The sequence below is a fragment of the Pelodiscus sinensis genome, chromosome 1 (genome assembly GCF_049634645.1).
Source record: "Pelodiscus sinensis isolate JC-2024 chromosome 1, ASM4963464v1, whole genome shotgun sequence".
Lineage (NCBI taxonomy): Eukaryota > Metazoa > Chordata > Testudines > Trionychidae > Pelodiscus > Pelodiscus sinensis.
In genome coordinates, this window is record NC_134711.1 from 322312887 (window position 1) to 322339703 (window position 26817).

General features: G+C 45.9%; 2 protein-coding genes across 6 annotated transcripts in view; one reads left to right on the forward strand and one right to left on the reverse strand.

The window, feature by feature from the left end:
- Positions 1 to 6749: 6749 nt before the first annotated feature.
- On the reverse strand, positions 6750 to 21802 carry SPCS2 (signal peptidase complex subunit 2). Of its 2 annotated transcripts, none has more exons than XM_075919596.1 (5): positions 21683 to 21802; positions 15120 to 15203; positions 11959 to 12119; positions 10736 to 10870; positions 6750 to 7598 (listed from the first exon to the last, which is right to left on the reverse strand). In XM_075919596.1, the coding sequence occupies exons 1-5, from the start codon at positions 21719 to 21721 to the stop codon at positions 7412 to 7414; spliced, it is 606 nt and encodes a 201-aa protein (XP_075775711.1). In that variant the 5' UTR covers positions 21722 to 21802; the 3' UTR covers positions 6750 to 7411. The 2 variants fall into 2 exon arrangements, with proteins under 2 accessions (XP_075775711.1, XP_075775712.1); XM_075919597.1 differs by lacking the exon at positions 21683 to 21802 and adding an exon at positions 15432 to 15497.
- Positions 21803 to 21897: 95 nt separating this feature from the next.
- XRRA1 (X-ray radiation resistance associated 1) overlaps positions 21898 to 26817 on the forward strand; it is a 44597-nt gene continuing 39677 nt past the window's right edge. For 3 of the 4 annotated variants that reach the window (XM_075919593.1, XM_075919591.1, XM_075919594.1), the window contains exons 1-2: positions 21898 to 22047; positions 23455 to 23558. In XM_075919593.1, coding sequence (XP_075775708.1) covers positions 23471 to 23558 — 88 coding nt within the window. In that variant the 5' untranslated portion in view covers positions 21898 to 22047; positions 23455 to 23470. Of the gene's footprint in view, positions 22048 to 22998; positions 23131 to 23454; positions 23559 to 26817 lie in introns of those variants that run through there. The other variant, XM_075919592.1, reaches the window with a different exon arrangement.

A 26817-nucleotide genomic window follows, 5' to 3' on the forward strand; every position in this document is an offset into this window, starting at 1 on the left:
GGAACTCCTTGCCAGAGGATGTTGTGAAGACCAAGATTTTAACAGCATTAAAAAAAGAACTAGATAAATGTATGGAGATTAGGTCTATCAGTACTTATTAACCAGGATGGGTAGCAATGGTGTTCTTAGTCTGTTTGTCAGAGGCTGGAAATGAATGACAGGAGAGGGGATCAAGTGATGTTTACCTGTTCTGTTCACTCCCTCTGGGGCATGTGGTATTGGCCAGTCAGAAGACAGGATACTGGGCTAGATGTTCTTATGTTTTTAAAAACCTCTCTTGTTGCAGATTTAGCTCTTAACTTCTTGTCCTACCTTCTAGAAGAACAATTTCATTCCCATCCCCTCTATAAAAGCCCTTGACATACTAGAAGACTGTTATCAGATACATAACATAAGAACATAACATAAGAACGGCCGTACTGGGTCAGACCAAAGGTCCTTCTAGCCCAGTATCCTGTCTACCGACAGTGGCCAGCACCAGATGCCCCAGAGAGGGTGGACCAAAGACAAATGATCAAGCGATTTGTCTCCTGCCATCTCTCTCCAGCCTCTGAAAAACAGAGGCCAAGGACACCATAGCCTTTTATGGACCTAACCTCCATGAAATTATCTAGCTTCTCTTTAAACTCTATTACAGTCCTAGCCTTCACAACCTCCTCTGGCAAGGAATTCCACAGGTTGACTATACGCTGTGTGAAGAAGAACTTTCTTTTATTCGTTTTAAACCTGCTACCCATTAATTTCATTTGGTGTCCTCTAGTTCTTCTATTTAGGGAACTAATAAATAACTTTTCTTTATCGGCCCTCTCCACACCACTCATGATTTTATAGACCTCTATCATATCCCCCCTCAGTCTCCTCTTTTCTAAACTGAAAAGTCCCAGTTGCTTTAACCTCTCCTCATATGGGACCGGCTCCAAACCCCTAATCATTTTAGTTGCCCTTTTCTGAACCCTTTCCAAGGCCAAAATATCTTTTTTGAGGTGAGGAGACCACATCTGTACACAGTATTCAAGATGTGGGCGTACCATCGTTTTATACAGGGGCAGTAAGATATTCTGGGTCTTATTTTCTATCCCTTTCCTAATAATTCCTAGCAACCTATTTGCCTTTTTGACCGCCGCTGCACACTGCGTGGAAGTTTTCAGAGAACTGTCCACGATAACTCCAAGATCCCTTTCCTGATTTGTCGTAGCCAAATTAGCCCCCATCATACTGTACATATAGTTGGGGTTATTTTTCCCAATGTGCATTACTTTACACTTATCCACATTAAATTTCATTTGCCATTTTGCTGCCCAATCACTGAGTTTGGTGAGATCTTCTTGGAGTCCCTCACAGTCTGCTTCTGTCTTGACTATCCTAAACAGTTTGGTATCATCTGCAAACTTTACTACCTCACTGCTTACCCCTTTCTCCAGATCATTTATGAATAAGTTGAAAAGGATTGGTCCCAGGACTGACTCTTGGGGTACACCACTAGTTACCCCTCTCCAATCTGAAAATTTACCATTTATTCCTACCCTTTGCTTCCTGTCTTTTAACCAGTTCGCAATCCAAGAAAGGACCTTCCCTCTTATCCCATGGCCATGTAATTTACACAAGAGCTTTTGGTGAGGGACCTTGTCAAAGGCTTTCTGAAAATCCAAGTATACTATATCTACTGGATCCCCCTTATCCTCATGCTTGTTAACCCCTTCAAAGAACTCTAATAGATTAGTAAGACAGGATTTCCCTTAACAGAAATCATGTTGACTTCTGTCCAACAAATTATGTTCTTCTACATGCTTCACAATTTTATTCTTTACTATTGTTTTGACTAATTTGCCCGGTACTGAAGTTAGACTTACCCATCTGTAATTGCCAGGATCGCCTCTAGAGCCCTTTTTAAATATTGGTGTCACGTTGGCTACTTTCCAGTCATTAGGTACGGAAGCCGATTTAAAGGATAGGTTACAAACCACAGATAATAGCTCAGCAATTTCCCATTTGAGTTCTTTTAGAACCCTTGGATGAATGCCATCCAGTCTCGGAGATTTGTTAACATTAAGTTTTTCTATTTGTTCCAAAATCTCCTCTAATGACACTTCAATCCGGGACAGTTCCTCAGATTCATCACCCACAAAGGACGGTGCAGATTCGGGAATCTCCCCAACGTCCTCAGCCGTGAAGACTGAAGCAAAGAAATCATTTAGTTTCTCCACAATGGCTTTATCGTCCTTGATTGCTCCTTTTATAGCTCGATCATCTAGGGGACCCACAGGTTTTTTAGCAGGCTTCCTGCTTCTAATGTACTTAAAAAACATTTTGTTATTTCCTTTTGAGTTTTTGGCTAGCTGTTCCTCAAAATCTTTTTTTGCTTTTCTTATTACATTTTTACATTTGATTTGATAGTGTTTATGTTCCTTTCTATTTATCTCACTAGGATTGGACTTCCAATTCTTAAAAGATACCTTTTTGTCCCTCACTGCTTCTTTTACATGGCGGTTAAGCCACAGTGACATTGTTTTAGGTCTCTTGCTATATTTTTTAATTTAGGGTATACATTTAAGTTGAGCCTCTATTATGGTGTCTTTAAAAAGTTTCCATGCAGCTTTCAGGGATCTGGCTCTAGTCACTGTGCCTTTTAATTTCTGTTTAACTAACCTCCTCATTTTTGTGTAATTCCCCTTTTTGAAATTAAATGCCAGGGTGCTGGACTACTGAGGTGTTCTTCCCACCACAGGAATGTTGAATGTTATTATATTATGGTCACTAGTCCCAAGCGGTCCTGTAACGGTTATTTCCTGGACCTGATCCTGCACTCCACTCAGGACTAAATCGAGAATTGCCTCTCCCCTTGTGGGTTCCTGCACCAGCTGCTCCAAGAAGCAGTCATTTAAGCCATTGAGAAATTTGATCTCCGCTTCTCTTCCTGAGGTGCCATGTATCCAGTCAATATGGGGGTAATTAAAATCCCCCATTATTATAAAGTTCTCTATTTTGGTAGCCTCTCTAATCTCCCTCAGCATTTCAATGGCAGTATCGCTGTCCTGATCAGGTGGTCGGTAATATATCCCTACTGCTAATTTCTTATTATTGGAGCATGGAATTACTATCCATAGCGATTCTATGGAACGTGTTGATTCATTTAATATTTTTATTTCATTTGATTCTACATTATCTTTCACATACAGTGCCACTCCGCCACCCACCCGGCCTGCTCTATCCTTTCTATATATTTTATATCCCGGTATGATTGTGTCCCACAGATTTTCCTCATTCCACCAGGTTTCAGTGATGCCTATTATGTCAATCTCCTCATTTAATACGAGGTACTCCAGTTCACCCATCTTTAGTCAGACTCCTAGCATTTGTGTTGAAGCACTTTAAAAATTTGCCACTGCTTATTTGTCTGCCCTTCCCTGATGCGTTGGATTCCTTAGAATGCGGTTGTTTGTCTGCTCTGGCCCATGGTTTGTCCTCTCCCCTCCTCTCTTTCTGACGACAGCTTAGAGAATCTCTATCAATGGATTCTCCTCTAAGAGAAGTCTCCCTCCAATTTACGTGCATCTCCGCACCAGTCGGCTTTCCCCCATCTCTTAGTCTAAAAACTGCTCTACGGCCTTTTGAATGTTTAGTGCCAGCAGTCTGGTTCCACCCTGGTTTAGGTGGAGCCCATCCTTCCTCTATAGGCTCCCCCTCTCCCAGAAGTGTCCCCAGTTCCTAATAAATCTAAATCCCTCTTCCCTACACCATCGTCTCATCCACGCACTGAGACTCTGAAGCTCTGCCTGCCTACCTGGCCCTGCGCGTGGAACTGGAAGCATTTCCGAGAATGCCACCATAGAGGTCCTGGATTTCAGTCTCTTTCCTAGCAGCCTAAATTTAGCCTCCAGGACATCTCTCCTACCCTTTCCTATGTCATTGGTACCAACATGAACCACGACCACCGGCTCCTCCCCAGCACTACACATAAGTCTAAGATCCCCCCTCAGTCTTCTTTTCTCTTTACTAAACATGCCCAATTTTTCAGCCTTTGCTTATAGGTCAGGGTTTCTAAGCCTTTAATCATTTTTGTTGCTCTTCTATTGACCTTTTCCAATTTGTACTCATCCTTCCTAAATTGTGATTCCCAGAACTGGACACAGCACTCCAGCTGGGAGCTCACCAGTGTTGAGTAGAGCAGGTCATTTACCTCCTATATCTTACACACACCACTCTTGTTAATATGCCCCAGAATCACATAAGCCTTTTTTTTTTTTTTTTGCAGTTGTATCACATGGGTTACTGACATTCCCTTTGTGGTTCGTTATAACCTCCAGATCCTTTTCAGCACTACCACCACTCAGACAGCTACTCCTCATTTTGTAATTAGGTGTTTGCCTTTTCCTTCCTAAGTAAATCACTTTGCATTGTCTTTACTGAATTTTCATCTTGTGGAATTCAGAGCAATTCCCCAATTTGTCAAGGACATTTTGAATTTGAAATCTGCCTTTCAAAGTGCTTGCAACCCCTCCCAGCTTGGTGTCATCTGAAAATGCTATAAGCATGTCTATTCCATCATAGAAAACATTAACAAATATTGAATAGTACCAGAGCCAGCAGAACTGGTTTAGGGCGGTCATCCCTTGCCCCTCCCTTTTGGGAGCCCCAGAGTAACCATCTCAACTATCATTTGGACAGGACAGTCCACCTTGTTAGCTGCAGGTCCCAGGACAGCCCAAAGGAATACCTAGGGGAGGCCTAGCATGAGGTGGCAGCAGGGGTCAGCCCCTCCACTCGTCCCAGCAGCAGAATCCAGAGATACCTTGCAGCTTGCTCCTCCATTCCACTGCCCTACCAGCCTGCTACCCTCCACTTCACTACAGTGGCAAGAAGCACTGTGCTCTGGTCCCAGATGCAGCTCACTCTAAGACCTTCATTCCTCAGGACAGTAGGCTAGCCAGCTGGTAACCAGGAGAGAACAGTGTGGCACTGTCAAGTTAGCACTGGCTTAGCAGGGGCTAGCAGAGTCATAAATGGAATCAGTGGCAGTTGAATTGCTACTGTGTTAGCACAAATGGATTAAAGTCTCTGGGACACAAATAGCAGGAGGCAGAAGGGAAGAGCAGGTCATCCTGTGCTTGGTTTCCCAGGGACCAAGCTTTGATAGGGAGCCCCATAACAAGATCTGAAGTTTGACTTTATATCCCTTGCTAGTGATCTCCACCCCAAAACTCCTTCCAGCAGGAACCAGCTGCAGATGGATGCTAGACTAAATGAGGTTTATTGATCAGTTCCTTATGCTGTCTACAACAGAACGGATGTGGTTTTTGAGGCTCCTGCAGGCAAGGAGCCCTCCAACATACTTTTATACAAGTGTCATGTGCACACTTCCTCCAGCTGAGCAAAACCTGGCTAGAAGGCACAGAGGGTGTGGGGATGGCTGCTCTCAGGAGTTCCTCACCAACCTCCACTTTCCCTTTAGTTCAGAGCATCCTGAGCAACACAGCAGCTTCTTACGTATTTTGTCTTCTCTAAAGGCTGGACGGCTTTAAGAGCGCTCAGCCTTGGCCCATCTCACTGAAGGAGGCTGCCATTACTTTCTAGCGTGACCCAATGCTTGTGGAAAAATCCCTCTCTACAAGATGGTGGTTCCAATAGCAGCTCCCTCCCCCGTTAACTTTTCTCCTGGGTTCCTAGTACAGGAACAAGCAGTTCTCCACCATAACCAGCATGCTCCACCTTTTATTTATTATTTAGAAAAGAGGGTGACAAAGTTTGTAAGCCCTTCTGTCAGGCCCCTTTGTGTTATATTTTGTATGGTGTCTGGCATGGTGCACTCTTGGTCCCTGCAGACAATGCAAAGAAGCACAATACTAATAAAGTCCTGTAATCTCACCTTTTTAACATGAAGAAAGCAAAGTCCCTTCAACAAAACAAAAAGCACAACTCGTTTTCAAATACAAGAATGAGCTGTCTTAGTCCATTGCTGGTTTTTAAAGGGCAATAATTTAATTGTTTTGAAAGGCAATGGGGTTTTTGTATCATTTTAAGATGGAAGAGTAGTTTTATTCCTGTGCTGATGGTTAGAAAAGTCTTTTCAGCTGGGCAGTTTCTCCGAAAAACAGACATCTGAAAAAGTGGTGTCAAATACAGAAACTGAAGGGAGTCAATGGCCCAGATCCACAAGGGGACAGGGGCATCTACAAAACCCAGCTTAGATGCATGGGGAGAGTTTGCGCCTTGAGAATGAGACCCACTAGAGCCAGCATGCCCGGTGGGTAGTTGTCTAGTTCAGATAATAGCAGATCCTGATGAAAGATGTGTCCTAAGCTCCACCTCTCTCAAAAGATAGGCATTTATGTCCCAGCTGGATGAAGGCACCTGTGCTTGTAATTCACAGCTGGAAACCCCTCGTTTGCACACAAGTACCTGAGCAGTTTCTAGCAAGAACAGCAGCTGTGCACTTAATTCCACACCAAAGGGCAAAAGGGCTATAAGCATGTAAGTTCCTCTGTGGATCTGGGGTCCTCTTCAGTGTTAGTGATCTCAGGTATGTATGTAACATAGGAGTGGGTATCGTGTTTTTTTTAAGCTAGGAATGTGGTCTTCAGGATGAGTGGGCTCCTTTAACTTCTACCCCATGACAATCCCAACACTGTTTTCACATCTGTTTTCCTTTTATTTGAAAAAAAAAAATCACTTAGAAAATGACAGTTTATATCAGGGACACACCGAACAGAATCTCAATAGGAAATGCGTCAGTCGGACAAACATGGAGGACATTTACAGCTCTAAAAATGCCATTGCTTTTATTTTTTTATCTTGTAGATAACCGTGCTCTAGCATACAGAAGTAGCATATTTGCAGTCTCAATATTTTTCCAACAGATAAAAGGTTTTATATAAAAATTGATCCCACCCACCCATTCCCCAATCAGATAAATATAAAAATAAAGAAAAACACTTGTTTGTGAATGGACAGAGTAGTTTTACATAAAGGTTTTGTCCTGAATTCCTAACAAAGATTCACTAAGAAAAAGGATAAAATGAAACCAGCAAAATATGAATGCTAAAATTCCCCAAACACTGCATGGCACAGAACTATGTACTATAAAGCACTGCCAGGTAAAATGGAGGAAGTCAATACCGCATTGAGCAAAAACTTCCCTCCTAAACATCTTCGATAGGTCAAATATCATCCAATATCATATCAAAAGTGACAGAGCAACCTGAAAGGCAGGTTAGAAACTGCAACCAAACAGATCTAAACCAACTGTAACTAGGCATTAGCTTCAAGGTCTTGGATCCAAGTTTAAAAAATCCTGATTTATCCAGAATTAAATAGGATTTCAGGACAAAAACAGAGGCAAGTAACATTCTTTGCTAATTCACTTTATTGGCATTAATTTAGCATGATCCCAGCAGGAAGGTGACCATTGGAATTGTTATTTTGTTTTTCTTTCCGTGGCCAAACTGTCATGAAGTTTGGAGATTTCCGGTTCAAAGGCTTCCATGACTAATGTTCCATTGTTATCAAAGAATTTCGCGATGGATTTGGTGAACTCTGCTTCCCTCTGCTGTTTGGTTTTCCCACTGATGAAAGTCAATTTCAGGGTGTATTTGTCATCAAACCTTGAAGGGACATAGAAAGAGAACCCGAGTCATGGTTTGAACAAATGGAACACAATGTAACATCCCCAGTCTTTACCACAGCAGTAAAGCCCAGGTCCCAGCATGCAATGCTCCACCTTCTATGACAAAAGATGCTGCAACATACAGTATTGATAAATTATAACTTGATATTCAAGGGTTTGTAATGTTAATTTAAGAAAGCTCTACTCCCAAAAAGAACATCAGAGTTAAAATAACTAGTGACATTCAAACTTCTCCATGGCTGTTGATAGCTCTGACCTTGCTGCTGTTTTCTGTTATAAGGTCAAACTGAAGGAAAAACTATTTAGCACTTTTAAGACTAATAAGCTTTCGTGGGCCAGACCCACTTCCTCAGCTCATATTCTGGAAGAGAATTGGCATGACCATATATACCAAATGGGCAAACTCTTGAATTGTAGTCCTGCTTCTTGTTAAACATCAATATGCATTTAAGATGCAGCTTTGCTTGAAATTAATTTTTGTAATTCCTTCCCAGACAGATGAGTTCTGGATTTGTAGGAGAGATTCTAGCCTCCTTAAGCAATAACTTCACTTATTTTTCCTTTCAGGTGCTTAAATAACAGAGTGATGATAAACATATTGGCAGAGAGTCCGAGTCAGCAAACAGACAAAATTAAGAGCTTTCTTCACATATCAATGAAGATCAATTTCTCCATGTCACAGTGAACCTGTCTTCCTGAAAATGGCAGAGACTATGCAACAGGTTCAGAACAATCAATAGCCATGGAAGTTTTCAACATTTTGTGTGAGTTTCTAGAGGTGTGCTTGGTTTTTTCCAAATATGCATCCATATGATCTTTTCAGGATAACCTCATCTTTGACTTAACTGTTAAGTGAGCCACATCCCAGAATTTCAGAAGCCACACTCTGGGGTTTAATGTAACATTTCCCTACTTTAAATTGGTTCATGTAGTTCTACATAAGAGTTTTCTCTGCCCTAAAAAGGGAACAGAAGTGCTGTCAGCTCTCGCACCCTCACTTCCTTCCTGCTCAGCTTTCATGGTTTCAATTGATAAACTGCTTTTGTGTGTCCAAAAGCCTGACTGTTTAACACATTTAATTAAAATATATTTTACACAGCAGGAATAAAAAGCAAATTAAATCACAAACAGGGAGGCAACTCTCTGCCATTATATGCATATATATCAGGGCTACTGAACTTTGGAAGCCCCAGGGGCTACAATGATACTCACAGCACACGCAGAGGGCCACAACTTAAGTGTGGTTGCGTATATTTGCATATTTATTAGCATGTATGTGCAAACAGTTTCTTTCACACAATGCCTTGGCGCACCTGGCACCTCTTCCCTGGGGGCTAGAAACACTGACACCCTGCACCCATCTATTCCAGCCAGCCTGCCTGCTTGCATCTTCAATGCTCACCTCACCTGGGAGACGGCTCTCTATTGTGAAGCATGTTCCTATTGGAGGCCATGTTCATAGGATCCCACCCATGGGCCGTGGGTTGAGCCCCGCATAAACTCAAAGTGCACTGCAGGCCACGGGTTGAGTAGCCCTGATACATATGAATCATTGTGGCCCATCTCTGGCAGCAGCTGGTAACCAGATATTTTAAAGCAGGGGTTGGCAACCTATGGCTTGTGAGCCAAATATGGCTCTTTTGGCCATATTTGGCTGTCCCACGTGCTGAAGCAGGATCACAGTGCAGCTGTCCCTACTAGAACAGCCGCACCATGACCCCAGTTCCAGCTCCAGAGGCTGGTTTATGCCTGAAGCCAAAAGGTTCATAACCCTTATTCTTTTAGCCTTTCTAAGCCAACTCTCTCATTCATTTAAAAGGTTTCTGTTTTAATTCATAACTTGTAGGATTCCAATATCTTGTGGCAGTGAGTGCCACTTGTTAGAGACAAAAAACTGAATACTGCATGTAAGTTTTAGCCTTCTCAAAACTAGAAATCACAATGAGTTAGGAACTCAAATAAAAACAACAAAACGTCCAGCACTACAATCTGCATTCATGCAGATAGTTAGTCTTAATGGGTCTGCTTTTATAAGGGCTGAAAGACCAGGCCTAAATGACTAAAGGACAGAAGAAACTGACTGAAGAAGGAAAAAGACTTCACCTGGCTAAGCAATGACTAAAAGGGAATGCAATGACTTACAAATACACCCCCTACAAGAGTGCGGTACAGAGCAGTGGTTCTTAACCAGAGCGGGTCTCAGGCCTCTGTGTGAGCTCAGGACTTATTTGTAAATGTTCAAGACCTGTCGTGACCCATAGTTTGGGGGTGGAGGTCCTGTGGTGGGTTTGGTCAAGTCCTGCCCAGCACTCACCCCCGTGGCAAATTCAGTGCTGTGGGGCTGGCTGGGCTTGGTTCTCCACTCTGGGTGTTGCAACCTCAAGGGTTGCAGCACCACTCAGGTTTGGTCATGGCCCTGACCAGATCACGTGTCTGAGTGGGGTTGTGACCTGGCTCCTGGGGTTGCAGTGCAACCAACTCAAATTTGGCCTTCAGAGCTGGGCAGCTGAAGAGTGACAAATGCTAGCTAAGCATCTAGCTCTGAAGCCAGTGCAAAAAAGGAAGTCAATACCATCCCTTACCAGTTTTGTCCCACCCACTCCTCAGCTTTGTGCCCTACCAGTCCCACCCTGGTTGCAGCTCTGCTGCTGCATAACCCTTTGAAACATTCTGGGGACCCACAGGATGAGAAACCCCAATACAGAAAACAGAAAATACCGGGGGGAGGAGAGGATTCCCTGTTAGTCCTAACAACAGAACAGACAGAGGAGGATGGGCTCCATAGTAGCATCTCTCACACCATTCAGTGCTTCTGACATAACAGACACTTTGAATATTGCCCAGAATCCAACAGGGAGGCAATGTAGTGCATGAAACAGATGTAGCCTTTGGATAAGGCTTATGCCAACATACAGCAAACAAACACAGACACACCAGCCACTTGGCTCCTGTATTGTTCTGAGTAAGTTTGTCCAGAAAAAGGAGACAGACCCAACAAGAAGCAGAAAGGACATTCCTACCCCTCAGTAACTAGGCAAATCACAGGTCTCAGCAGGGCTTGTGTGTCCTGTCACTACAGTCCTTTAGTAAATGTGATTCGAAAAGCAACAATACCTTTTTAGACTGGAGGAGAGTTGCCAGATGTCATCAGGGTCCATTCCTGCAGGATCTTTTCTATGTGCTACCAGGAAGATGCTCTTCTCCTTGTATGAGGTATAGACGGTCAGGATTCCCATCATCACAAAATAAGTTCGGGAAAGTTAAAGAAATTAAAAGGAAAAAGAGAGCAGGCAACTGTGACAACTAGGACTCATGAACAATGGCATGCCTACAAATAAATCATTCATCTCCGCACAGCACCCGGGGTATTTAATGGCCTCTTAACTCTGATAAGATCATTCAGAGCTTGGCTCTTGGTTGACATATTTATTAGAATGAACAAATTAAATGCAAATACGTCTCGTTCTCTAGTTCTTAAAAGTCTTAAGTCACAAGACCAGAGATCAGTGCTCGAGGCGACAGGAGTGGTGGGCGCATTTATTAGAACCTCTCTTGAATGAGAGTGTCAGATAGAAAAATCAAGAGAATAAAAGACAATCAAGTCTGAATATCAAAGACTAAATGGCATTTTCAGTTATTTCATTGAAATTTTGTTGGCAACATCTATCTACAGAAGGAAATAATCCCCGTGTTGTCGTCAAGGGCCACACAGCAAGTCAGTAGAACAGTAGAAATTAGAACCCTACACTGTCCCCCTGCACAATTCCTAGAGAATGATGAACAGAGAGGAGTTTTATACTCTGTAGACATCAGTCTCAACAGGGCTTAGTATAGACAACTCATGACATCAACTCTTCCAACCAAACAGTAGTCAGTATTCAGAATGGCAGAGTACAGTGCTGGGAAAAAAAAAATACTACACGTTACTCAACAGTTCAGATTTGCTGGCTGTTCTGTAAATGTCACTTACATTTATACTGCTGTCCTCCTCCCAACCTTTACACTGCCTGTTATTCCTTGATGGCAAGCTCTGACAATTGCTCTAGCTTGTCATTTCACTCCCAGCACCTGATCTGTAGCATCACTCATACTGGTGACAGAGGAATCTGTTTACAGAAATACACATTTCTTATGCTAAAATGAAGCAGAAGGGGACGCTGATGTTAAAATAAAACACAAATAAAAATCAAGCCAGTCCCACTGCCTGTGAGATTCAGGCAGGACCTACCATGTTTACTTCCCCACTGCTGAAGTAGAGAAACACCTTATCAATATTTTTTACTTGTATGTGTCTTTCCCCAACATATCTTAAATCTGAAGCACACAGTAAAGGATATGATACCACACAGAATGCAAGAACAGGTTTAGATTCGGGAAAGGGATGCAGATAGTCCCAAATTAAAGCCACGATGGCAAAGAGACAGGAGACTGTGCAGATGAGGAGGCGGCCATCAATCAAACAGAAATTCTCCACATACTTGTACTTTTCCAAGAGAACCTGATGGGAAAGCAAAGAGCCCAGTTTATTGTATGATTGGCTACTTTTACAAATGGCTTGCAAAGAAGAGTTACATTAATTCTCCGCAGAGGCACCAATTTAAACTGTATAATCCAGAGGATTTTAAGTAAAGCACCAGAGAGGAGAAAACCATTTCAAATCTAGAAGCATCACAGAAACAGCAGTAAGAGTAGTGAAAGTGCTGCAACATTAAAGGCATTATAAGTTATTAAATTATAAAGACTATTTAAATTAGATGCAAGTATATATGTTCTTTAAATGTTTCACTGACTAAAATAAAAGATACAATCAACCTCCTTAAGCGAAAGGACAGAGTCATCAAGTTGAAAGCATCTAAGCATGTGATTACTGAGTCTTTCACAGCTCTACGAGAGATTCTCAACAGGATCTTGGAAACCACTGCATACAGATCTGTCATTGGCCTGCATGAGAGTTCTGTACAGAGCCAGTCTCTAAGGTGGAATCCATGAAGGAACTCAGGAGTTGCAACACTGAAGAGACAGTGCAATCCGCAGCCCTAGGTTAGGCACAAAGGGTCCCTACTGGGGATGTGGAAATGTAACTGTTTACATGATTAACCGATGAGCCAAAGTATGTGGTTACATGCATCCTCGTCCCCATGCTACTGCCTCTCTATTTGGGGGAAATTTCCAGTTCTCAAAAGTTTACTTTACTCAATACACTTTACCATACCAACTTCCTATACAATAAATAGGGAGCAACAGACCCCTCAGAAAGCAAAACACCAAAGCCAGCCTGCCAACGGGAGATGCTGACCAGAAGAGCATGCGCTAAGCTCTACCCCGCTTACAGACACAGGTGCCGCAGGAGGCACATAGTTCTGCTTGTGATCACGAACCAAGAGTAAAAAGGCTCAAGCTGCATGCAGGGTCTGAAACAAAATGGCCTCGGGGTGAAGGTTGAGGAGGAGGCCCTCCCTTAAAACCCATTAGCCTAGGGGCTGGGGTACTCACCCAGGGTGGGATAGACTCCTGGGTCAAGTCCTCCCTTCTCTTGATAGGGAAGATGAGATTTGAACAAGGACCTGCCATCTCACTGGCGAGTACCATAACCGGAGCTTGACAAACGGCAGCGAAATCTGCTCGCCAGCCCCGCACTGCGCATGCACAAGACCTGCATTGCGCATGCGCGCACCGCCAGTGAACGGGGCGACCGGCTGAAATCTACTGAGCCACGGGGCGAGTAGATTCAGTGATTTGTCGAGCCCTGACCATAACTACTAGGCTACACAGGTATTTTAATTCTGTCCCTAGCCCAATTAATGCTGAAGAAATTACACTGTTGAATTCAAGAGGCACAACCTCAGGAAGAGACACTGAGGCAGTGTGCACAACACAAACCCCACAGTGTGATGGCTGGGGCACCTACCTGAGAGGTGGCTGCTCTCTGTTCAAAATCCTTCTCCTGCTGAGGAGAAGGGGGACTTGAATTGGGAGCCTCTCTCATACTGGGTGAGTACACTAGACACTAGGCCAGTGGTTCTCAAACTTCAGCATCTCAAGAACCCCCATTTGGATTTAAAAATGTTTGGGTACAGCCCTTCTTTGAAGCCCTGCCCCATTCCCCTTCCCTCTGTCACTCACTCTGCCCCACCCCTCGTCCCTTTCAGGAGTCTAGGGCAGAGGGCTGGGGTGCACAAGGGAGTGAGAGGTCTGACGGAGTGGGGCCAGAAATGAGCAGTTTGGTGTGCGGGAGGGGGGTCTGGGCCAGTGCAGGAGTGCAGGGTCCCAATGGTGCATACTGTGGCTCTCAGGAAGTGGCTAACAAGTCCCTGCAGCCTCTAGGTCCATGAGCTTCCCTCATACCTGCAGGCACCACCCCCGCAGCTCCCTCTGGTTGCAGTTCGTGGCCAATGGAGCTGCAGAGTGAACACTCCAGGAGGAGCACTGTGTGGAGCAATGTTGCCTCTAATCTTTTCCATCTTTTCCATCCTTGTGCAGAATAAGTTATGTGCGCCACCAACAGAAACATATGCTGCTGGCTGAGAGTGCTAGGCTAATCATCCGGTTGGCATTTGAGTCTCTCTTGGGTGGCCACTCAAGCGCTCAGCTTACAGGGAACATTGGTGTGGACTTCCCCAGCTGCCCTGTACCTAGGAGCTGCAGGGATCTGGCAACTGCTTCTAGAAATCATGAGGACCCAGGGCAGGTAGGGAGCCTGGCCTTGGCCTCAGGAGGGGGGCAGACTTGAGGGAGGAAAGGATGGGGAAGAGCTGCTCGGCGACATCCTTGGAGTTCCCTTGCAGGCTCCCAGGGGTCTGTGGATGCCAGTGTAAGAAACACTGCATTAAGATAAAGGTTATAAGGGAGGTCTCACTCTCCACTGGCTGTTTGTGTGGGCCCTTTGGGTGAATTTGATCTGGAACATATGCTCAGAAGTTGTCAGCTGGATTGGGCCCTTGCACATGACTTTGGAAAGGCTGAGAGCCATTGACCTTACTACTATACTCCTTTCAAGAGTTTGATTTGTCTTGCATAAGTCCTAGTTGCGCCCAACTTTGCACAGAGCAGTACAAATAAGTCTTGTATAAAATTTTAGTTTGTATTGACTTTGCTAGTGCTTTTCATGTAGCCTGTTGTAAAACTAGGCAAATACCTAGTTAATTTGATGAACTCTCTGAAAGCTCTTCAAGTACCCCCAGGGTACATGCAGCCCTGGTTCACAACCATTGACTGAGGTGACCAAGCACCTGTCTTTCATGGTCTGTAAATCACTCTGAAGTTTAGTTGGGGAGAGATATCCAACTACCTATGATGAAGCAGTAATGAGCAAGCCCAGAGGAAAAATCTTAGTCACCAAGTGAGTTTAGGTTAGGCAGCAGCTGAGTAGAGTTTGTGCATCACAGATGCCTAAAAATAAAACTTAGGCACCTATGTACTTTTGTGGATCCACCTGAAGTGATTTCAAATGACCCCCAAAAGTCTATTGGGAGGCTAATACAAATCAGAGAGAATATACCTTTTTGGCAGAATCATCCAAAGAATTTTTCACAGCTGATCCATCCCACTTGTCAATTTTTACTGGTTTGTCATCAATTCTCCACTGCAATGAAAATTGAGAAGTCAATTCACTTCCAAGAACTTTGCATGTGTAAACGTTTTGTTTAACAAAATGTGTTTCTGTACCAAACAGGAAGATAGGAGTAAAACCACACTTGAATTAAGTGCCTCATAGCAAGTATCATCTGCATATGAATGACTATCAAGTGATTAAAGAAATCTAGCCTAACCTACTACAATTGCACCCCAATTCAACAAGTTATTTTCCTATCATGCTTTTTTCAAAGCAGACTTCAGATTTAGTAGATATTGTTCTGGTCATGATATACTTGGTTCCAAACAGGTTTATCTGATGAGTCTTGTAGCAATGATCCTGTAAAGTGACGATTTAAAATGCATTGATTTTATGCTTGTCTTTGCCAACAGATGCCAATGTCAGTGACAAGTGTTTATAATGCTGAATTAATTGTTAAATCTTTCCAATCAAACCTTCCAATGTACTCACATCTGTATCAAAACAGTTACATATGCACACTTAGTAACTCTGCCAACACAGGTGAAATTTGAGGGGAGGGGGGAGAAATCACGAATCCTGGCAATCAGGACTGAGGATAATTGGGCAGCACATAAAACAAGAAGAGAACAAATTTCTCACTCAGCCCCTACGCCAATAAGAGATTTTTTTATTAAAGAGAAAAGGGACCAAAATAGTACCCACTCTTTAGCACAGCTATATGCTGGCCATTTAGCCTCTTGGTAATGCAACCTACGGAAAAGAGCACTACAATGGAATCCTCAAGATTTACCGGGAGTTTTGTGCATCTGACCTCCATCCCAGACCCCGCACCTTGTCCATTAATATCCGGGAAGAGTGTGGCCCTTGACCACTTTTCAAAATCTTGGAGTGGCCCCCGTCAAAAATTATTGCCCACCTCTGTTTTAGATCCTGGCAGGAAAGATTCTGAACTTGTATTAATTCCTCAAGGTGAAATTCACAAGATTATTTACTGATTTAGTGCTAAAAGAGCACATTTCTCTCTCCGGTTAAAATAAACTATTTTAAAGTAAGATATTTGCTCTGATTTACTCCCACAGGTACAGGAAAAAATAATCATACAGTAGTGCTCTGTGACATGCAAGTACAAATTGCTGAATGCCTAGGAAACTTCAACTAATGTACAAGTGTAAGAGCTGATTTTACAAGGCGCAGTAGAAACAGGCCCTTTGTATTTAACTCAAAGGGCCAGTACCAATTATAGCCCATGTCTTAGTGTAAGTTTAAAATAGAATTTATTTATAGAAAGCCAATAGACGGCAATTTTTACAGCAACACTAAAGTTACAGTACAATGAATCACAGCTACGAAAGCCAAAACGATTTCCCCACAAATTATAATGGCATACAAGTAAATGACATCTAGATTCCCCCCCCCCCCCATATTAGATGATCCACAGAGCTGGAGGGAACCAGCTTTTAAACCAGCTCCCCACAGCACTTACTCCCTCTTCCCCCCCCCCCCCCGATCCCGGCTTGCTGCCTCTTTCTAAGAGGCAGCAAGGGGGGGAAGCGACTAGTGTGTCAACTATCCACTAAGCTTGGGCTTATCGGATAGTAGACTACTCGTGTTCTTCCCTACCCTGCACCCCAGCCCCCTCACTCACCACTCTCCTGATACCCTGCACCCTCAGTCCCCTTACACATCCCCTCCACCAAGACCCTGTATCCCCAGCCCCCTCACTCATATCCCCCATGCTAAGACCCCCACACCTCCAGTCTGCTCATTCAGTGCCCTGCTGAGATCCTGCACCCCAGGCCTCTCTCACATTGCCTCCGCTGAGATCCTGCATCTCCAGCCTGCCTCTGCCCCCTCCTACCTGGCCAAGATACCTACCCCCAGAGATGGGGGTTGGGGAGCGCAGCTCTCACACTTTCTGGCTGCGAAAGCTGTCAGAAAGAGGTGTTGGCGAGAAGAGGGCACAGCCCCATAGTTATTTTTTTATGATAGGAAATTTAATTGTTCAATTTCACAAGTAAAAAGCTAATGTGGACTTAACAGGTAATGTAAAAAACCCATTTAAAATAGGGATATAAGCAAGCAGTCAACTAATGGATAAGCCTAGACTTATCAGTTAGTCGAGTTGACTACTTGACTAACCACATCCCCCCCACTTTGCTGCCTCTGTATCAGAGGCAGCAATGGGGAGGAGCAGAACCAGTGCTGGGGGGAGCCATGAAGCAGCCTATGCCCACAGCAGCCCCTGTCCGTGGCAGCACGGGCTGGCCACAAACAGAGGCTGCTCCAGCAGCAGCCCCCATCTGCGGTGGGTCTCAGCTCCCAGCTGGGACCTTGCGTGGACAGGGGTTGCTGGACCTGGTGCAAGCTGGAATTGAGCAAGCCTGACTCACGCTAGGTCCAAGCACTTCCTCCCTTATCAATTAATTGTGTTGTTGATAGAAGTTCTATCAACTACATGATTAGCTAATTACTCACTTCCTAACATCCCTAATTTAAAGGACTCTTTTTGGAACACATCTTGCCCCCCCCCCCTTTGATATGAACTGTAGGGGGGAAAAAAATCAGAGAAATTCCCAAGTATATCTGCATGCCCTTTATGAAATTACCAGAACAAATATTTTAGCTACAGAATTTCTTCAAATTTCTGAAGCCACGATAACTAATTCTCCACAAAGTTATTACTGTATTCCTGGGCTTGTTCCAAAAATATAAAATGAAGGGCAAAGTGATGCTTGGAATCCAAAGATATTTAAAGGGAAGTTGTCTCTCTGTTCTATGAGTAAACATTTAATACTTATGTTAAAAGTGATCTCTGAACATTTAAAATGTCTGTTATAATAAAAGAATCACCCTAATAAAAATGTGAACTGTGTATGAATTCTCAAGTGTTTATTAAAGGGATGTAAGAGTTTAAATGGTTAACCGATAAGCCCATCACTATTGGTTGCTCCCAAGGGTTAAACTAATCATGGTGCTTCTGGCAGCACCACGGGGGTCAGAATGGTTTAATCATGTAACTGGTAAAAAATTCTATCAATTACACAGCTAATTTTTATTCCTTTTTTACATCTTTAGTCCAGTTAGTCCATTAGGAACAGACAATTAATATGGAGATCAAAGTGATTGTATTAGACAAACATGTCAATAAGCATTTTTATTGCGCTTACTGTGTTAGTAATCAAATTCCTCACATTAATTAACTTTGCCTCAACTCAGTGAATTAGAATTACCCCTATTTTATTTTTTTGTTTGTTCCAGTTTTTTTGTTTGGTTGGTTTTTTTTGTATAAGTGTAGCAACCTACATGCCAGAAAATGTACATACAGCATCTTGTCCAGGATGCAGCAGCAATAAAGGAGCTAGTGGCTAAGTACAGTAGAATCTCACAGTTACGAACACCTCCGAAATGGAGGTTGTTTAAATAAAACTTGATGATCATTCTTTCAAAAGTTTACAACTGAACATTGACTTAGCACAGCTTTGAAACTTTACTATGCAGAAGGTCCCCCCACCTTTTTTTTTTTTTAAGTAGTGCACATTTCACACAATACTGTACTGCAGTGTTTCCCAATTTTATTTGGCCACAGAACCCTTAAAAAAAAAAAAAAAAGACACTCCTGGAGGAAACTGGTTGATAAAAAAGGGGGGGAAGACTGTCAAGCAGAAAAGCCCAACAAACCCAACAACAACTAAAGAAAAAAAAAATACAAAGCAAAAAAAAAAAAAAAAAAAAAAAACCCCGAACCTACCCTACTGTGAAAGGAATTCAACATGTTCACATGTCAACGTTAACTCACTGCATGATTCTGACCCTGGTCCTTCCTCACCTCTTTCACCTGGTCTCTCTCATTTATCAAAGTGTAACATTTTTGAGAGAGTGACCTTATCTTTCCACATATTTCTAGAAGGCACACAGCATATGTTGGGATGCTGTGAACATAAATAAGATACCCTGCAAGGTCTTCCTAGAATAAACAAGATTATATTCTGCACAAGATGTACCAGTAAAACTCACTTGCATACTATATCCAACTCAACGTTTTCTGTGATAAGGACTGAATGAAAGTGACACCCCAGTTTTTAACCCACTTCACTACCAGGAAGCAAAGCTCAACAAGCAAGGGGCATAAATGAGGCAACATTGGACACTATCTTCTATTTGGAAGTAATTTCATCAATGGTCCATTGCTACGTGGAGCAACAGAGGAGCTCAGACCAGCTGTCAAGAGATGGCATGTGAAATCCCTAAGGCCTAAGTCAAGGGATAGCAGCAGGTCATCACCACAAATTGACTCCCAACTTACACTACAACACTAAGAGAGATGGAGCAAACATCTGCATGTTTAAGAATGGTTGGCACCTTCCCCCTCACATGAGGTTAAGTAACCAAGAGGAACAAATCAACACTCTAGTCTAGGCAAACTGTGGTTGTCATAAATCAATTTCAGCTCAACTAGAGTCCGTCAGATTGTGACTCTCAAAATTTGATCTAACTCATTGTCAAAGATGAACCGCAAGTTCTACTAATACAGAAAGACAGAGCATAGTAGTCAATATGCACAGGTGCCCAAAAGAATTCTACCTGATAGTATATACAACACTAGAGTGTAGTCAATTATTTGTCCATTGTCACAGCACACCTCCTGACATTCATAGAACCATAGAACCTGGAAGAGACCTCAGGAGATCAAGTCCAGCCCCCTGCCTTAGGCAGGACCAATCCCAACTAAATCAACCCAGCCAGGGCTTTGTCAAGCCAAGACTTAAACACCTCTAGGGATGGAGATTCCACCACCTCCCTAGGGAACCCATTCCAGTGCTTCACCACCCTCCTAGGGAAATAGTTTTTTCCTAATATCCAACCTGGACCTCTCCCACCACAACTTGAGACCATTGCTCCTTGTTTTGCCATCTGTCACTACTGAGAACCTCCCTTCAGGAAGTTGAAGGCTGCTTTCAAATCCCCCCTTACTCTTCGCTTCTGCAGACTAAATAGACCCAACTCCCTCAGCCTCTCCTCGTAGGTCATATGCTCCAGCCCCCTAATCATTTTGGTTGCCCTCTGCTGGACCCTCTCCAATGCATCCACATTCTTCCTGTAATTGGGGGCCCAGAACTGAACACAATACTCCAGATGTGGCCTCAGCAGAGCCAAATAAAGAGGAATAACCACATCTCTGGATCTACTGGCAATGCTCCTCTTAATGCAACCTTCTTGGCTACAAGGGCACACTGTTGACTCATATCCAGCTTCTCATCCATTGTAATCCCCAGGTCCTTTTCTGCAGAACTGCTACTTAGCCAGTTGGTCCCCAGCCTGTAAAAGTGCTTGGGATTCTTCCATCCCAAGTGCAGGACTCTATTCTTGTCCTTGTTGAACCTCATCAGATTTCTTGTGGCCCAATCCTCCAATTTGTCTAAGTCACTCTGGACTCTATCCCTGCCCTCCAGCGTATCTACCTCTCCCCTTAACTTAGGGTCATCTGCAAACATCCGCATGAATCCAGGCTGACTATTCCTGATCACCTTCCCCTCTTCCAAGTGCTTCAAAATGGATTACTTGAGGATTCCCTCCTTGATTTTTCCAGGGACTGAGGTAAGACTGACCGGCCTATAGATCCCTGGGTTGTCCTCACACAGGGAGGTGGCTGGGGGGTGGGGGGGAAGGGGACGGCAGGGACCAGCCCGCACACAGGGAGGTGGCTGGGGGGGGGGGGGACGGCAGGGACCAGCCCGCACACAGGGAGGTGGCTGGGGGGGGGGGGGACGGCAGGGACCAGCCCGCACACAGGGAGGTGGCTGGGGGGGGGGGAAGGGGACGGCAGGGACCAGCCCGCACACAGGGAGGTGGCTGGGGGGGGGGGGCACGGCAGGGACCAGCCCGCACACAGGGAGGTGGCTGGGGGGGGGGGAGGGGACGGCAGGGACCAGCCCGCACACAGGGAGGTGGCTGGGGGGGGGGAGGGGACGGCAGGGACCAGCCCGCACACAGGGAGGTGGCTGGGGGGGGGGGGAGGGGACGGCAGGGACCAGCCCGCACACAGGGAGGTGGCTGGGGGGGGGGGCACGGCAGGGACCAGCCCGCACACAGGGAGGTGGCTGGGGGGGGGGCACGGCAGGGACCAGCCCGCACACAGGGAGGTGGCTGGGGAGGAGGGGGGGAAGGGACGGCAGGGACCAGCCCGCACACAGGGAGGTGGCTGGGGGGGGGGGGGAGGGCACGGCAGGGACCAGCCCGCACACAGGGAGGTGGCTGGGGAGGAGGGGGGGAAGGGACGGCAGGGACCAGCCCGCACACAGTGCGGAGAATCCCGGCAGGCAGAAGAGGCGGATCGCGGGGAGGGGCGGGAGGCAGAGACGAGGCTGCACCCGGTGATGGGGGCCCGGGAGCAGCGGACGCGGCTGGGGGGGCAGGCGGCAGGGCTCGGCCCCGGGTCCCCCAGCGCCCCTCCCGAGGTCAGTCCTGCCCGCGCCCCGATCCCGCCTTCCCCTCCCCCAGCCCGCTACCTTCTCCAGCAGCCCATTCCTGCCGCCCTTCGCCGCCATCTTGTCTCCTCCCTCCCCCCCACCCTCTCCGGCGGCTCTGGACGACCTGTGCGCCGGCGATTGGCCGCGCAAAGGCGGCGCGCGAGGGCTGTCGGGATGTGCAGCGTGCCTGCCTCCCGAGCACAGCTTCCGGTGTCGGAGCCACATGATCGGAAGTGCGCCCCAGGGCGCTCTGGGACTCGTAGTTTTATGCCGGGGCCGCTCGCGTAGCGCTTTCGGGACCGTCCTTGTTGCTATGGCGACCGAAGACAACATGGCTGCTGTCGTGACGGGAGGGGCTACGGGAACCCCCAGGGGCTGAGCTCCCCAGGGCGATGGCAGCACAGGTACCAGCAGCACTCGGGGGGAGGGGGGGGGGCCCGCGAAGCGTCTTAGCAAGAGTTAGGCTAAGGCCTCTCTAGGAAGTGGAGGACTAAGACCTCTATGGTTTCAACTTGGCGCCAAGACTTCACACCATCTGGGACCCCAACTCCTTAGTGCCCCGTCCCCCATCGGTACCCCCCACTGGCCCCTCCCCCGCACCACGTCCCGCCCGCCCAGTACCCCACATCAGCCACACGCCCCCACACTGCATCCTCCCCCCCCTTATCCCGCACCAGCCACATACCCACTCCCCAGCACCGCATCCCCCACCAGTACCCACAGGCCCACCCCCCCACTGGTACCCCACAACTGCACACGCACTGCCCCATGCCACGCCCCTCACTGGTACCCTACAGCAGCCACGTGCCCATTCCATCTCCCACTGCTACCCCACGCCGACTACACACCGGCACTCTCTGCACCCAGCCAGGTACCAACCACATCACTTCCTTGCATCATCATCATCATTTGCAACCACGGGCTCAAGCGCCAACTCCTTGTGCTGTTTTCTCCGTTAGGAATCTATATCAGTAGGTCTCACACTGTGGGTCAGGATTCCTGTGCTGATGCAGGGCCAACTGCCATCATATCATATTCCTTTGTCAATATGAGACAGACATTGTGTGGCCAAAGCCATTTCAGCATCCTCTACTTATAGCATACTGTTGGGCTGGTTTCCCACCAATCACCCATGCAAACATCTCCTTTAATGCCTTCGTGGTAACTCCACTCCATGCCCAGCACTTGTACCGCTTCAGGAACCTGCTGATGCTATCCCCATGTGACCACCATAGCCCTGCATTATCTCATGCCAACTTCGTGCTATCCCATCACACTGTCCCATCTCCTTGGTAGCACCCCACCACTTTACTCTGTCATGCCAATGGCATACTGAATCCTTCCCACCTCTCCTTATTCCATCAAGTCACTTATTCAGGGTGCCTAAATATGGACTTAAGTGCTTAATATCTGACTCCCAGGGTTTGAAACACGGGTCTGTGTATCCTGCTCAAGGCCTCCGAACATGAACATAACATAGGAAAGGGGTAAGAAATGTGAGGATGATTGTTAAAGCAGAAAAATAATGGGAATTGTATTCTGTCCCGAGTCAAGCAAATATATTCTGATATTTAAAAGATGCATTTAGCTGCCTATATTTTGGCACTCATGTTTGAACATTTTAGCTGTAATCTCTCCATCTCTGTTTCCCTTGTATGTGAGTAGTGCAGGCTACTCTGTCCCACTCACAAGATTGTTTTGAGGATTAACTAACTAACCTCTGTTCAGTGCTTTGAGTAGCATTGTTAGCTGTACTAGTGAAAGGACCGGTGAAAGAGTTAATTAGTTTATTTGTGCCTTGATCTTCTTAGTAACTCTGCAGACAATATGGCTACACTGTATAAACTGGACAATGGAAAAAGTTATGCAACCAACTGCTTTCCTGCCAGAAACATTTTGCGGACAAGTGAAGAAGGTAACTTTTGTTTTGACTACTAATAACTTTATCACCCCACAGTATAATACCATGTCAAATTCTATAGAACTCCAGTTAAGTGCTTGGGGCCAGATCTTAAGCTGGTATAAATGAGTGCGGTTCCATTATTTTCAGTGAAGCTACACTGACTTACACCACTTCAGAACCTAGCCTTCCAGGGGTAGGGAACCTTTTTTGGGTTGTGGGCCGCTGACCCACAGAAAAATCAGTCAGGGGCCACACACAAGTGAGAAACAAAACCAAACAAAAAACCCCAAATCCCTCACTGACATGGCCCCTCACTGAGAAGAAAAAAGACACTCCCCACATTCCCCTTGCACACCAGAGCATAGGGGGCCCGGGCTTGTAGATTTTGTGTCACAGCTCCATGGCAGGGGTAGGTGGGCTGGAGCACCAGCGTGGGTGATTGCTAACAGGGAGTTTTGAGAGGGAGTTCTCCAGGGGAAGGAGAAGCAGATACAGGACTCTTGAGGGAAGTGTGTTTTGTTATTGGGGCTTTCTTACTGTGTGCTGAGCTTGTGTTTGTTTGGTGTGTGGTGGTGTGTGTTCTTTTTTGTTTTATTTATTTATTTATTTATTTATTTTACCCTGTGTTTGAGAGTGAGGCTTTTTTTTTCCCACCTCCCCTCTGCCCTCCCCCTCCCCTTGATGGAGTTTGTGCTGTGATTGGTTGTGATTGGCAGGTGGAAACGGTTGGCTTCTAATTAAAGTTTGAATTCTAGACGCCTCTGCTGATTGGCTGAGCCTTGGTAGGGGGAGGGGCTTTATAAGGCAGTGGGCAAGTGACCAAGGAGCTTGCGAACAGGTGATTGCTAACAGGGAGTTTTGAGAGGGAGTTTGAGAGGGGAGAGGGAAGGGCGGGAGGTTCTCTTGCCTTTCTTTTTAAATCCCTTTTCCAGGACAGCAGCGATGGTTGGTGATGGGTCTGCTGTTGTTACCTGCACAGCGTGTGCCATGTTTGTCTTCCTCCCGGAAGAAAGAATGGATTTCATCTGCACCAAGTGCAAGCTGGTCGACATTTTGGAAGAGAAGATTAGAGGACTGGAGGCCCAAGTGTCGACCCTACACTCGATCAGGGAGGATGAAGACTTCCTCGATAGAAGGCAGCATTTAATCCTTCAAGCACGGCAGGCAGAAGAGCCAGAGAGGGCAGTACATGATCAAGAAGAGAACTGGCAGCATGTAACTTCTAGAAGGGGAAAAAGGCCAGCACGGGAATCCCCTGATGCTATAGAGGTAAGCAATCGCTTTCAAGCTCTCTCCACAGGCTCTGCAGTGCTGAAAGCTCTGGAAGGGACCTCACAAGGAAGAAACCCGAAGGGAACACCATCTACTGGAAGGCATGGGATGCGTAGTCCTACGGATGGGGGTTCCACGGCCACCACGCCCAAAAGGAAACGACGGGTGGTGGTGGTCGGGGACTCCCTTCTAAGAGGGACTGAGCCATCCCTCTGCCGTCCGGACCTGGAATCTCGAGAGGTGTGCTGCTTACCGGGAGCTCACATTCAGGATGTCACTAAGAGGCTTACCAAGCTGATCAAACCTTCGGATCACTACCCCTTCCTGCTGCTCCACGTGGGAACTAATGATATGGCCAAGAATGATCTTGAGCGTGTTACTGCAGATTATGTAGCGCTAGGAAGAAGGATCCAAGAATTTGGAGCGCAAGTGGTATTCTCCTCCATCCTCCCTGTTGAAGGGAAAGGACTGGGCAGGGATCGTCGAATTGAGGACGTAAATGCGTGGTTGCGCAGATGGTGTCGCAGAGAGGGCTTTGGTTTCTTCGACCATGGGACTCTGTTCCGGGTGCAAGGATTGTTAGGAAGAGATGGGATCCACCTAACAAAGAGAGGAAGGAGCATCTTCGCGGGCAGGCTTGCAAACCTAGTGAGGAGGGCTTTAAACTAGGTTCGTCGGGGGATGGTGACCAAAACCCTGAGGGGAGTGGGAAAGTCCGATACCGGGAAGAAATGCAGAGAGGAAGGGGCAAGAAAGGAGGACCCATGTTTCGAATGGAGAAGATAGGACGATCAACTGGTTACCTGAAGTGTTTGTACACTAATGCGAGAAGCCTGGGCAACAAACAGGAAGAGCTGGAGGCCCTGGCCCAGGCCAAGAAATATGATTTAATTGGGATAACAGAGACTTGGTGGGATGACTCGCATGACTGGAGCGCTGTCATGGAAGGGTATAGACTGTTCAGGAACAACAGGCAGGGGAGAAAAGGAGGAGGAGTTGCACTATACGCAAGAGAGCACTACGATTGCTCTGAACTCCAGTATAAAGAGGAAGAAAAACCTGTTGAGAGTCTATGGGTTAAGTTTAAAGGAGCAAACAACAGCATTGATGTTGTGGTTGGTGTTTGCTACAGGCCACCGAATCAGGTGGATGAGGTAGATGAGGCTTTCTTCGGACAATTGAGCGAAGCTTCCAGATCGCAGGCCCTGGTTCTCATGGGGGACTTTAATCACCCTGACATCTGCTGGGAAACCAATACGGCAGTACACAGGCAATCCAGGAAGTTTTTGGAGAACGTTGGGGATAACTTCTTGACACAGGTGCTGAAGGATCCGACCAGGGGCCGTGCACAGCTTGACCTTCTGCTCACAAACAGGGAGGAACTAATAGGGGAAGTGGAGGTGGGTTACAACCTGGGAAGCAGTGATCATGAGATGATAGATTTCAGGATCCTGACCAAAGGAAGAAAAGAGAGTAGTAAAATACACACCTTGGACTTCAAAAAAGCAGATTTTGATTCCCTCCGAGATCTGATGGGCAGAATCCCCTGGGATGTTAACATGAAGGGGAAAGGAGTCCAGGACAGCTGGCAGTATTTTAAAGAAGCCTTATTGAATGCACAGAAAGAAACCATCCCGACGAGTAGCAAGAGAGGCAAACATGGTAGGAGACCGGACTGGCTTACAGGGGAAATCCTTGGTGAACTTAAGCACAAAAAGGAATCTTACAAAGAGTGGAAACTTGGACAAATGACCAGAGAGGAGTTTAAAGGTATAGCTCGAGAATGCCGGGGGGTTATCAGGAAGGCGAAAGCGCAAATGGAATTGCGACTGGCTAAGGATGTGAAGGATAACAAGAAAGGTTTCTACAGGCATGTTAACAAGAAGAAGGTGATCAGAGAGGGTGTGTGGCCCCTAAAAGATGAAGGAGGTAACCTAGTGACAGATGATGTGGGGAAAGCTGAAGTACTCAACGCTTTCTTTGCCTCTGTATTCACGGA

Excerpts from the sequence above, each read along its gene's own strand:
- SPCS2 (XM_075919597.1), bottom strand. The coding sequence starts at position 15,482 with ATGACCAGAACAATATCTACTAAATCTGAAGTCTGCTTTGAAAAAAGC. Across the intron at positions 12,120-15,119 it reads TGGATGATTCTGCCAAAAAG|GTTCTCTTGGAAAAGTACAA; the intron begins GTATATTCTCTC and ends CTTTCCCATCAG. Across the intron at positions 7,599-10,735 it reads CTCTCCTCCAGTCTAAAAAG|GTTTGATGACAAATACACCC; the intron begins GTATTGTTGCTT and ends TGTCCCTTCAAG.